Raw genomic sequence first — 12,214 nt, forward strand, 5'->3', positions numbered from 1 at the left:
CCTTAGGCCATTTGTAACTTTCCAAAATCAACATTCTAATCACCCTTTTGCTGTTTGTTCCAAAAGAATTTTTTTTAATCTTTTATTTAAAATTTCTTTCACTAAGGATTGAAGGAAACTCACTTGGTGCTGTCAAACGTGTCGATCCAAAGGTTCCTAATAGCTGAAAAGCAGTTGACAAGCAATTTCTGAAAGTGGGTAGAAAAGGATGTATGCAGACTCAATGTCCTTAAAGCACAAAACATGGTTTGGGCGAAGATGGCTTTTCCCCCATCTCCCAGAGCAATAAACCTGCCAGATACTGCTATCTTGCGGTCTCCTCATGAGGAGCAACTGCCTGGAGCACTTGTGGACAATCTCAAGTCCTCTCCTTGTCTGGAGAGGGATTATGAAGAGCCAGTTTACTCGCCAGTTCTTCATTCTGCCATGGTCGCAGAGCTGCATTCAGCTCACCATTTCTTCCCTGGAAGTGGCAGTCTCAGCTAAATCTGACAAACAATTACCTTAGTAGTTATCCATCCACTAAAAAGCTTGGATCAGATATGCACACACCTTGCCAGAAGTGGGAGAGAATTTCTGCTCCTGGAGAACAAATCTGGCTTGTGCGGGATTCTTCTTGCCAGGCAGATAATACTCTTGTCATACTTACTGGACCGCCCTTCTCTCCCACTGTAAACATGCACACGAGAACCATGTTCTCAGTATAAACAGTTGAAATTGGATGGCTGCATGTTTGGAAAGCTGCTCAGTACAATTCAACTTGCCACATTCTCACCCAACTGTGTCCTTGACTGAATCAAAAGGTTAAGGTGGGCTGTTTCCTCTGATTCACCTGATACCATCTTCAGTCTCCACCTACACCACAAGGCTTTAGTCTCTGATCTCTGAAACGCCACCTTTTAGCGTCAGACTGACACTTTGCCCAAATCTCCCTGGATTTCTTGGCTTTGTGATCATGTATGGAAGCTGCCTTCCTCCTTTATAACATATGAACCGAAAGGACTCTCCCTTTCTTTAGAGCTATCTCACCTGAGACAATGCTAAAGAAAGACTATTTCACCTACTATGCTATTTTTCCATGCAGGCAATTATTACCATCCCAGTGAATACAAACAGAGGAACTGCCTTGCTTGGTAAGGTCAAAGATTAATCTAATTTAGCTCTAGGTTTATGCAGTCTCCTGGGGCTAAGATAGCAGGGAAACCTCTTTTGACTTACCTTGTTATTATTGTCTTATTCTTCTTCCACAAACAGATTTTTGATTTCACACTGCAGCAAAGCTTCTGCCATGCACAACCAATATTGATCTTTAATGTGCCACACATTCCATCGTTTTTAAGTAAGCCACGCATTTGTGTCCCACTTTTCTTTGCTTAGAGTGTTCAACTACTGTATATAAATCTGATTTAGACACAGCAAATCAAACATTCCAGAGAAATTGATCTATATGTACTAGCACTTACAAATTGCTTCTTTGCCTTTTTCACATCCTATATATACATGCTTGATAGATGTGTATTTGTGTGTGTGGATAGATAGATAGATAGATAGATAGATAGATAGATAGATAGATAGATAGATAGATAGATAGATAGATATAGATAGAAGATAGGTAGATGATAGGTAGATATTTCTTTTTGCCTCATCAGTTGTTCTGAGCCTAACTATCAACTTGTCGTAGTCAGGGGTGACAGGTGAGGAGGGAAATGCTGTCAGGTGGGAATGACTTTGACCTTCCCAGGGGCAAATTGGTCAAAGACCTTCTTTCTGCTCCCTGCACCTCTGAGCCAATTTCACCCAACTCTATGGTTGAATGATTAGCAAACTACCTTTCCTCTCAGACAAACTTGAGATACTCCTAATTGTTTCTTTGAGTATCTGTGAGGTGGGGGGGGAGCCCCAATAATTCACAACAGCTATGCCAGAAGTGCCTTCCAATAATATGCAAGCATTTTAATTCTGTAGAGTTCTCCTTCCAAAGGTACCCATCATCTGAAATGGATCAATACTGCTTCTTATCAGATTGATTTTGCCCAAAGAAACTCTGTATTCTCATAAAAATGTTTTTAGAACCTTGCCATTAAAGTAAAAGAAATTCGTCTGATAGGCTTTTGGATGTCTGATACTAAAATCTTTCAGAATGTACTTTTAATCTGTTTCCCTTTATGTTTGAGAATCACAGGGTTTTCGCCAAAAGATTTAGATACAGATGTCCTTAAGCCTGTTTACAATGAGTACCAGATGACTTTACAAAACCACAAGACTGCTGTTATCGTTAAAAACATTGGTCCTGCAGCCAGCCTATCTGTGCAGTGGGATTTTGACTTCCAAGTACATGACCAAAAGTTGTTCAACTTTTCAAACGTAGGGTCTTGTTCTAATCATATCTGATGCAAATTGGAAAACTTCCTTAGGAAAGCAGAAAGAAATGTTCTTTATGGCCTATAAGCACTACTTCATAAGGCTGTGAAAAGCTTTCAGAGGACAATTTGTAAAGCAGTTTTGCAGAAGCAAAGCATTCTAGCTGACATAGCGAAGTGGCCATTACTTCTGGAAGGGTCAATATAGCTACTTTTCTGCTTTGTAATGGGCTGTGAGAATAACCTTGGGAGCAGGAAGAGGAGGAGCCGCAGTTTGGACAACGGTCAGACAAAAGGTATCTCAGCCCACGGAAGGACTGGGGTGTGGGAAGCGTCTCAGAAGGGGCCCTTCCTAGTTGTCTGGAAAGATAAGGCAACGGAGGGGAGAAGTGCTTTGAGATTTGCAAGATTGATGTCAGCCCTTCAAGATAGCCCAGACAGGAAACCAAAACCATGAGTACTAATACTACCTTTATTGTAAGATTACAGTAACAGAATCTTGCAGGTCTCAAAGCACTTCCCCCCTCCCCGCCTTTGCTTTCCAGACAGCTAGGGAGGGCCCCTTCTGAGACACTTTCTCCGTCCCCATTCCTCCTTTGGACTCTTATCAGACCATTGTCTAGGCTGTGGCTCTTCATCCCACCTCCCAGGGTTATTCTCACAGCCATTACACACTTCCACATGGACTGCAAAGCAAAGCAGCTGTGCATGAACACCTGTGTAGAGGAAGCCTGGGGAAAGCCCTTAAAGCAGGTGGGCTGAGGGTCCTAGAGGATTTTGTATTTTAATCTTGGAATATATACACACATACATACACCACACACACACACATACACACACACATACCAGTATTCATCATCAGTGGAGCCAGTTTGGTGTAGTTGTTAAGGCACCAAGCTAGAAACCAGGAAACAGCAAGTTCTAGACCTGCTTTAGGTATGAAGCCAGTTGGGTGACCTTGGGCCAGTCTCTCTCTCTCAGCCCTAGGAAGGAGGCCCTAGGAAGGTTTCACATAGTGGTTCTTTCCTCACATCCCTTCGTATCTCTTAGTGCCCAGCCTTAGTATTGTCTCACATAATATAACCCTTATTATAGAATGGAGATCATAAACTTAATACAGGTAAATTCAGATCCAAGTATAAAAATCATCATTCTTCAGCTTTTCCCTCCACTGCATACTTGTCCATCCATCTTCTCATGTTGAAGGTCTGTATCATCTATTCCATCAACTATTATTATTATTATTAGTTTTATTATTATCATCATCATCATCATCATCATCATCATCATCATCATCATCATCTATTTCTTTTTCTCTCTGGCTTCTTCCTCTTCCAGGAATTGTTATTTGAATCTGTGCTGGGCCTGAATGTGGCCTCTTTAGTTTGCTATTGTATCTCCAGCAGTAACTATCATGATCTCCCAGCAAGATCACAAGCAAAATAATTATTCTGTCCCTACTGACTTCCCCTGCTCTGCCTTTGTTTTCCTTCCATACAAAAACACAATTTCTCTCCAGACCCCTGACCCTGAATCAGTTCTCAACCAACCAAATTGATGTTCCACTTCTCTCACAGACTCAGCATTATTTCTTAAAATATTTAAGATACAATAGGTATAGAATAAATGCCCAATAGGTTCATTCAAAGGATGTAACATTCTACAGCTTCCCCACAGCAGCAGCTGTGGAGTGGGCGACTCATAGGTCACAGAGAATTTGTGTCCTTGGATTCACCTGATAGCGAGAAATATTTGTGATCAAAGCCGCCATTCTGACTTTTTGGACCCCCCATGGATGTCCATGTTGGTAATTCCATGTCAGTTAAATTGATTGAGAACCTGTGTTTGTAGAGAGCTTGCACTCCCTTCCTTCCATTTCTATATAATGCCTGATGTTCCCTCCATAAGGATTGACTCAAAGCAGCCAGATTTTGCATAATGTTTTGTCACAGTATGCAGCTCCCTCCCCACAAATCTGATTAAATCATCTATTAAGTAAAATGAAGAATTGCAAACTTTAAAGACAGACATGATCTTCAGCATTCACGGAAACAGTTTTGATTATGGTTTCTTAAACAGCGTATGGAATTCTGGAACAGATTTATTGGCATATTGAAAAAGAACAATTTCTACAGAGGCCTTCAGACTTCATCAGTGCAAACCAAATGTAAAGAACAGAGACAAGCAAGAGAAATGGTTTGTCTGTCAATTAGGTTCCTTTGGTTTACACACAATTGTTTAGATGGAAGAGGGTGAACATACAACTGAAAAACGCACCTGGGTGAATGAGAAATCCTGCTATCTCCCAGATGATATGTTTGGCCACTGCTAATAGTCACTGTCAGCAACCTTTTTCCATTAAAAGCGCCATCAACCAACTAAAGACTAATGCCCACTTATTCTGTAAATCAGAAAGGGACAGTATTGCTATTAGGAGGTGGTATAAGGTGCAAAAAAAATGGACAGAGAAATGCTATCCCATTTTTCCTACAAAACTAAAACAGAAACAGTGAAATTAATAATAGCATGTTCCCTTCGGTGTGAAAAGCTGCATGCCTGCAATTCCAGGTGGTAGTGGGGAAAAACGTGTGAAGATGTTTGGGGTAAGTTGGCCCTTGTTGGGAAACTGGAAGCTTGACTAGATTGGACCTTCAAGGTTCTTATGTGGTCTTAGGCCATAATCACCAACCAAACTGCAAAAATGCTGCATTGCTTTGGAAAAGGGTTCTTTCCCACTTCTTCTAAAAGGGTTCTTCCATACCCCTTCTCCTATTATGACACTAATGCTGCAGTTTACCTGTCCTCATTGTAAGAAATCTCTGAAGGATACAGAGCCTCTTTGGCTTGTCTTTCATGACATCTTGTTTCCTTAGAGCTTCAGCAATTGTCATGGGTATTTTGTTGTTAATGCACATTTCCATAGCTGGCAAGTTCCATTCCTATTATTTAGAATTGACATATGTTTACTGTTTGTAATATAAAAGCCTGTCTACCATAGGATCCTACCACATGCTATTGTGGCTAGGCTAATCTGGCAGATTCATAAAGATGTACGTTATTAGCTATCACAGCTAAATGGAATATCTACGTTCAGAGGCCCTGGGCTTCTGAATATGGAAAAGCAGTAGTATTTTTATGCAAGAATCCAGCTTGATTCCAAAGTTATGTCAAATATTTCACAAAAACCACCATCTCCCCCCAAAACCAGTGAAAAGAATAAACTGCACTTAATCCCAAAGAAAAAACATGTGGGGAATATAACATACTGTCTATTCCATCAGACCATCCTCCTTGAGGGCATTCCATGTGTGGTATCTCTGGCAACTTCTTGTTTACAGCTATCTGCTATTTTCTGCTAGACAGAGGCATCCAGAGGAGGACCTCTGAAGGTCTCTGAATTGTCGAAGCAAGTACGTAAGGAAGGAGACACTCTGGCCCCAAGCTGTTTGGGGGTTTAGAAGCCAGCACCAAAAGCAAAGAAGAAAAGTGAAGGTCCAGAAGTACCTGGAATACGATAAGAGGGTCCTCAGCTTGGCAGCAGAACATCAGAACATCCCAAATGGAATTAAGGAGAAAAAAGCAATGGCTGAGCTTTGTGAATCTGTCAACATTAAAAGAGTTGTGGACTGCCTCCACGGTTTTGATTATTACGATGCCCTGGGTAAATAGAACCATTCACAAAGAAAGAGTTGTTGCTATAAATAAGGGTGGCAAGAAATCACTGAAGCTTTTTTTTTTTTTTTTGGTGTCTATTTTAGTAAGATTTTTTTTCACTAAAGAGAAAGGCAGGTGGAAAGGATGCAGGTGACGAATCTCCAATAAGATCTCTCCATGGAAACTGTCTCAGTAGATGGAAGCACCTGGCTGACTTTTTCTGGGCTCAGAAGCTAAGCAGAGTCAGGTGTGGTTAATTCTTGGATGGGATTCCACCAGAAAATCCCACAGCTCTAGGCCGGGTAGGGTAACTGAGAAACATCCCAGATGACATCATTGGCAAACTGCCTATGCTTTGTTCCTGGAACAAAACAAATTACTGTATCTGTGAGGTCACCAGGAGCTGAGGGAGACAGTACTATCTGTAGAACTAAATGATGGATATTGTTTTATAATACTGTGATATTGGAGGAAAGGAATACCAATTTCAAGCCAGAGTGGCAGCTAAGATGTTCCTATGCTATCTAGAAGAAAAAGGGCAGATCAACAAAGCAATTTGATAGGATATGAATACAAGGGTCAATATCAAAGGTAGGCACTGGGTTGAAAATATGATAAGTAAAATTTGTAAAGGTAGAATGAGGCGAAGATTGCGTGAAGAACCCAACAGGGAAGTAGTTTTTGATGTAGTAGGTCTTGATCTGGGATGGAAGAAGTCATCCTCAGTCACAGAAGCACAATCTCTCCCTCCGTCTCAAACACAGTGAAGATGGAAATGAAACGAGGCCCACCATCTCTGTGGTGGGACAGCAGACTCTCATCAATGAGCTGCTTGATAAGAGGTGAACCTGTAGATCAAGGGTGTTCAGAGTTTTTCAGGTGTGGAAGCTGTTAGTTTTTTTAAAAAATCCTGGAATTCCTGTTCAAGAGGGAAAACTCTAGTGATAGAAAAAATGGTTGCATCTGAGTTATGTTTTTTCCCCTTTAGTCTCTTATGGTTCCCCATCAAGTTCTCACAGAATCCTGGAAGACAGTTTGAAACTGGAGCACAGTTTGAAAAACCCTGCTATAGATTACTTTGGTTGTGAAATTCACAATCAGGGTCCCTTACCCCTGCCATCCCACGTTTTAGAAATATGTCAGTGCTGCTGGTTAGGGACAAATGTCCAAAGACAATCCTGCGTATTCTTGGTTTTAAATAGTCTCAGCATATTGCATATTATCATTTTAAACTCACAGGAAAGATTTGGTACTGTCCTGCTGTCCTCCTTAAATTGCATAGGTGCAAATCACAGTCACAAAAAGAAGACAAAACGTGCGTTGTGATGTCACAATGCTAAGCCCATCCTTTTGTACTTGTGTCCCAACATTGGTTGCAAGCATCTAAGTCATGGGGTTTTCATTGTGTCATCACAATGCACATTTCTTATTTCCTCTCCACCCATCCTGTGGATGCGTAAATGCTAATTTATTGGTAGCACTGAAGACCTAAGGCTTTCACTAAAGATTCCTGGCTTATATTCCTTTTTCTCCATTATCACCCTTCTTATCACAGACACACTTGAGCAAGCATCAGTGTGAATATTTCAAAAGAGCCTAATTCCAGGCACATTTGCCAAATACCAAGTTCCTTGGTACAGCTACCAAGGAAACATGCGAGGCACTTGGAGAAGTCTTGCAAATTTAATATTTAAACCTTTCCTTAAAATTCTGCATGATGGTTCAAGTTTTGGCAAAGGGTGGTATCTATTCAAGTTCTGTCCAGGGTGGTATCTATTTGAAGCCAGCAATCAGGGAGTCCTTGTCAGAAAGAGCCAGGCTTGCTAGTCTGCCGTGCCAGCTTTAATAACCAGTGACCAGCAGCAGCAAGCCCACATCCCTCAAGGTCAAGTCAATGTTCATCTTTCAGTGTCATGCCAGACGTGGATTTCAGAAAAGCAAGTGGGAAAATAAGAACTTGATGTTTGCATGTTTTCATTTTAAGGTTGGAATAGGAGATTTTCTGCACTGGTTCAGTATCACTCAGAGTCTGTGTGGTGGGGTGGGGGCAAATGAAAGCTGCAATTCTGTTCTTCCTTCATCACTAATCACTCTCTGCCTTTGATTCACTGTTGTAGCCTATGGACAAATCTTTTTTCAAATCAAATGTCAAAGCAGCTCAGAGCAAATCAGCTGACCCCCAAATCATAGAATCAAATCAAATCATACCCCCTTTGGATTTTCAATCACCAACTCAAAGACTTGAATCTAATGCTTCTTTTCACATAGACCTAGTCATGCCCTCCTTTCTCAAGAGGCAAAATTCCCACTCATCAGTATATACACTGGTGTATGTATAGATGTTTGTGTGTATGTACCCACACACCAGTCCTCTCTGATTTCAAAGCACCAGTAATGGAGACTTAATGACAATCTCTGCAACAATTTTAGCAAACGCCTGTCTTCTTTTTGGGTCTCTGTTGAGATGTTTTCTGACCAATGTTTTCTGATGTGGAAGGTAATACATTGTATCAGATTGTGCCTGTATTTTTATTTATTTATTTTATTTATTTCATTAAATTTATTATAGCCACCCATTCCAACAGACTCTGACCTGGTAATTCTTTCTCCCACCCCTCCCAAAGAGCAACAATTTCCCATTTTCCTTTTCATAGCTCACCTTTCCATTTTCCTGTAAGAGACTTACCTGAGCACACCTCATAGCAATGAAGACATTCCTTAAATGTGCTTAGGGATTTTTCCCCCCAAGGTCTCTTCACAAAGTTAGTGAATATTCAGGCAAGACTAATGGTAAAAGCTGTCACTGCCAAGCAGAAAATGTTTTATTTGTGTTACTTATTTATCTGATTTATAACCCATGTTTCTGTATTACAGGCAGCTTAAAAAAAACAGGAACAAAAATAGATGATCAAGAAGCTTAAAAATACAAATTGGAAATTAAGATCAAGGCTAATAACATTTTACAGCTAAAAACCCTAACTATTTACTATTACCCCTTCACATTTTAAGGGTTGATCTCCTTATTTCTATGAGGAGTAAACCATGTGCTTATAACAAGCTAAAGAACCGCTTGGAAAGTAAGGATCCTTATTAATACCCGTTTGCGTCATCACCAGAAAAAAGATGATGTTTGTCAGTTTCTAGGTGAATAGTAAAAGTAAGAGAGCTTTTATTCTTCAGGCTAAGATATTCAGAGCAAACTGTACAATGCTACAAAAGACAGTATGGACTCGGATAACATACCAATATCAACAAGATTTGCATTTTCTCCCTAAAGCATAGAAATGTATTATGAAAGATTTGCACCCATTATTTCTTAAAAACAAATCCTGTTCCTGTGGCTTGGAATGAGCATTCCCAATGTATTGGATCACTGTAGAATAAATGTCCCAAATTATAACAATTGACCCATTTATTATGATCTGTTGTATGCAGTTGAATCTATGAATTTGTTCAGATGATCATATTACAATCCCAACATTTAAGTAAGGAACAACCTCAGCATCTTGACTTACTGTCTTTAGCAGGGAGCCTGTCTTCCCATTCCGCATGTTGTACATAAAATTATTTAGTAAAATGCACTGTACTTTGATTGTTGTACTTGTACATTGTTATATAGAGTACAGCATCAAAAATACAGTGCATTTAACCAACTAACTTTATACTACCTTTTTGTTGTGCATGATAATATTTTCTTGAGGATTTTTTAATTGATTATGTGCCATCAAGTCATTTTCGACTCCTAGTGACCACATAGATAGATTTGTCCATGACAATCTATACCTAACCTGGTCCTTCAGGTCTTCCAACAGTGCCACTGTGACTGAGCCCATCCATCTTTCTGCTGGTCATCCTCTTCTTCTCTTTCCTTCTACGTTTCCCAGCTAATATTTTCTACATATCCACAAATCGTTTGAAATTAAAGAATTTCATTCCTTTCCAAAGCACATCTTATAGATTTAAATTTAACAACTCAAATTGTGTTCTTATTTGTCTGTCAGTAAGGTTAGGGCTATGCAGTATCCAGGAAGCCAAGCAGAAACTCTTTCAAATGCATTAGACTCCTAGTTTGAAGGAAAAATACCAGTCCCCACATCTAGAGGACTCCAGATTGGAAAAAAGTTTTGCCAACCCTTCAGAAGGGACCAAAGATGAAGCAATATCAAATAGGAATTTGTTAATGTGGGATAGTTAACTCCAGTAAGATCCTGGGTTACAAAGGATGAAGTATGTAAGCCAATCAGATTGGCTTATATGTAAACCAATAGGACTGTTGATCCGAAGTTCCCTTTCAAATATTTCCAAGCTAAAGAATTAAATGCAAGTAGCTAGAAATAAGAATTATTTACAAATAATTATTTCTGGTTTTAGTTTTACTCCAAATCGCTAGGTTCATCCCTATCCATGCTGGCAGGTTCTACCTTCTCCCTAATCCGGAAGGGTCTTAACTTCTTTCCCTTGCCAACTGCCTCCAACCAAGGACGATCTCAGAGTTTTGAATCATTCTAGAAGCAAGTCTGAACATAAGAACTTTTCTTCAATACTAAACAGCCTTGGCTCAGGATGATGTTAATGAGTGATAGATGTGCTGATGTTTTCAAGACAATATTGAATCAAATGCCCAAGTCCTGGTTAACTGCCATTAATGGCATATTTCTTCAAACCATCTATTTTCCTTGTGTCTATGCAACAGTATCCACCATTTTTTTCCTCCACATATGGGGACTTGGTTTTTTTGTAGCATTTAATGTAATTGAGAAACAATTGCATACTTCATCATTACCAGTTTAATGGGTGGCTTTCTATATTCTTTGTCTAAAAGAGAGAGAGAGAATATATATCCAGGAAATTGTTATAATTTACTGAATCCCCCTTCTTCTACTTCTTCCCCCGTTCTCCTCCTCCTCGTCCTCCTCCTCCTCCTTTTAAAAAAGATACGCCTTGTCTTATCTGGAACATCTTTTACACATCTTACGATTCTTAACAAGCAATGGAATGATGTATGACAAGAGCTCTATTCTTTGACTTAATTAGATTAATGCAGTGACGAAGTCTTTGCAGATGCAAATTAATATATTGATGAAAACAAAGATACTGGGAATGGTATAGAGGAAGATTTTAACTTACATTCCCCAGATACTTAAAGATATATTTCCAAGCAAAATAGTGGGTGTCAAATTCACTTCCATCACACCTTGAATATATGGTGGTCTTCACTGTATGTTGGGGCTCCATATTGGACTGGAGAAATTGAAGGCCTTTTAAAAGCCCTAGAACTTCCCCCATAAAAATCACAGTTGGTCACCCAGCTCTTCCCTTCTCATCACCAGGACTTTTGAGTGCTGATACATTGATTTGCAAGGGTCTGCTCTCCTTGCAGAGAAAAAAGCCATCTTTTGCCTTCTTGGCAACTCAGCGCAAATCCATTTCAGATTATAGCTTTGTAGAAAATGAGATGGCAATGGGCCAGTGACTAATTATATTAAAGGGCTGTGTGCATAAATTATTTATGGGCTGCAATGTTTATCCCAGTATTATTAAAACCAGAGGGTCTCCTTCTACAAATAAGACTTTGGTTCAGATAGATGTGACAGCAACTTTGCAGTGGTAGTGCCAGTGAGCAGTTTGGAAGTTTTAATGTATGGTTAAGCTATACGTTACATTAAGAGGAACGTGTTTTCAGGCTGAGCAGCAGAAAACGCAGGCAGATGTAATTTATGCCTTGTTCAGCTGAGACATAACCGTCAAAGCAATAAAACAGAGTCTAGAACAAATCTGAAAAAGGCTGCTTGCACGAGACCTTGCAATCCTAGAGATTTCTTCACAAAAGACCAGGCTTCAGTACTTATAAGCATCCTCTCTTTTTTGTAGCAACTGTTAAAAATCCAAGAAGAATTAAATAACAAGAAGTTGGAACTTGAGCAAGCAAAAGAAGAGCATTCCCATACACAGGCCGTGCTGAAAATCCTGCAGGAACAGGTTAGTAGCTCATTGGGTACAAGATTTCTCCTCTTGGCTTGGATGTATCTGTATTTGACATCAGTAGAGTACCAACTTCAATCGTTTCTTTGTCCATGAAATCCAGTGGTGCTGTGACTATGTATACATGTAACTGATTTTTTAAAAAGTACAGAGGATAATTAAGAAGGTGGCATCAAGGATGCTGACATCTTACCTTTGGGGCAGCCTGTGATTTATAA

At 39.8% G+C, this 12,214-nt stretch overlaps 1 protein-coding gene across 9 annotated transcripts in view; it reads left to right on the forward strand.

The window, feature by feature from the left end:
• Nucleotides 1–12,214, forward strand: part of ENOX1 (ecto-NOX disulfide-thiol exchanger 1) — a 394,509-nt gene that overhangs the window by 351,921 nt on the left and 30,374 nt on the right. For all 9 annotated transcript variants that reach the window (XM_088139475.1, XM_088139474.1, XM_088139470.1 and 6 more), the window contains one exon: nt 11,886–11,993. In XM_088139475.1, coding sequence (XP_087995601.1) covers nt 11,886–11,993 — 108 coding nt within the window. The remainder of the gene's footprint in view (nt 1–11,885; nt 11,994–12,214) is intronic.

This window comes from Python bivittatus, unplaced genomic scaffold, assembly GCF_059951505.1.
Source record: "Python bivittatus isolate LINGU-HERP-01145 unplaced genomic scaffold, Pbiv_v1 ctg000210_np1212, whole genome shotgun sequence".
Classification (NCBI taxonomy): Eukaryota; Metazoa; Chordata; class Lepidosauria; order Squamata; family Pythonidae; genus Python; species Python bivittatus.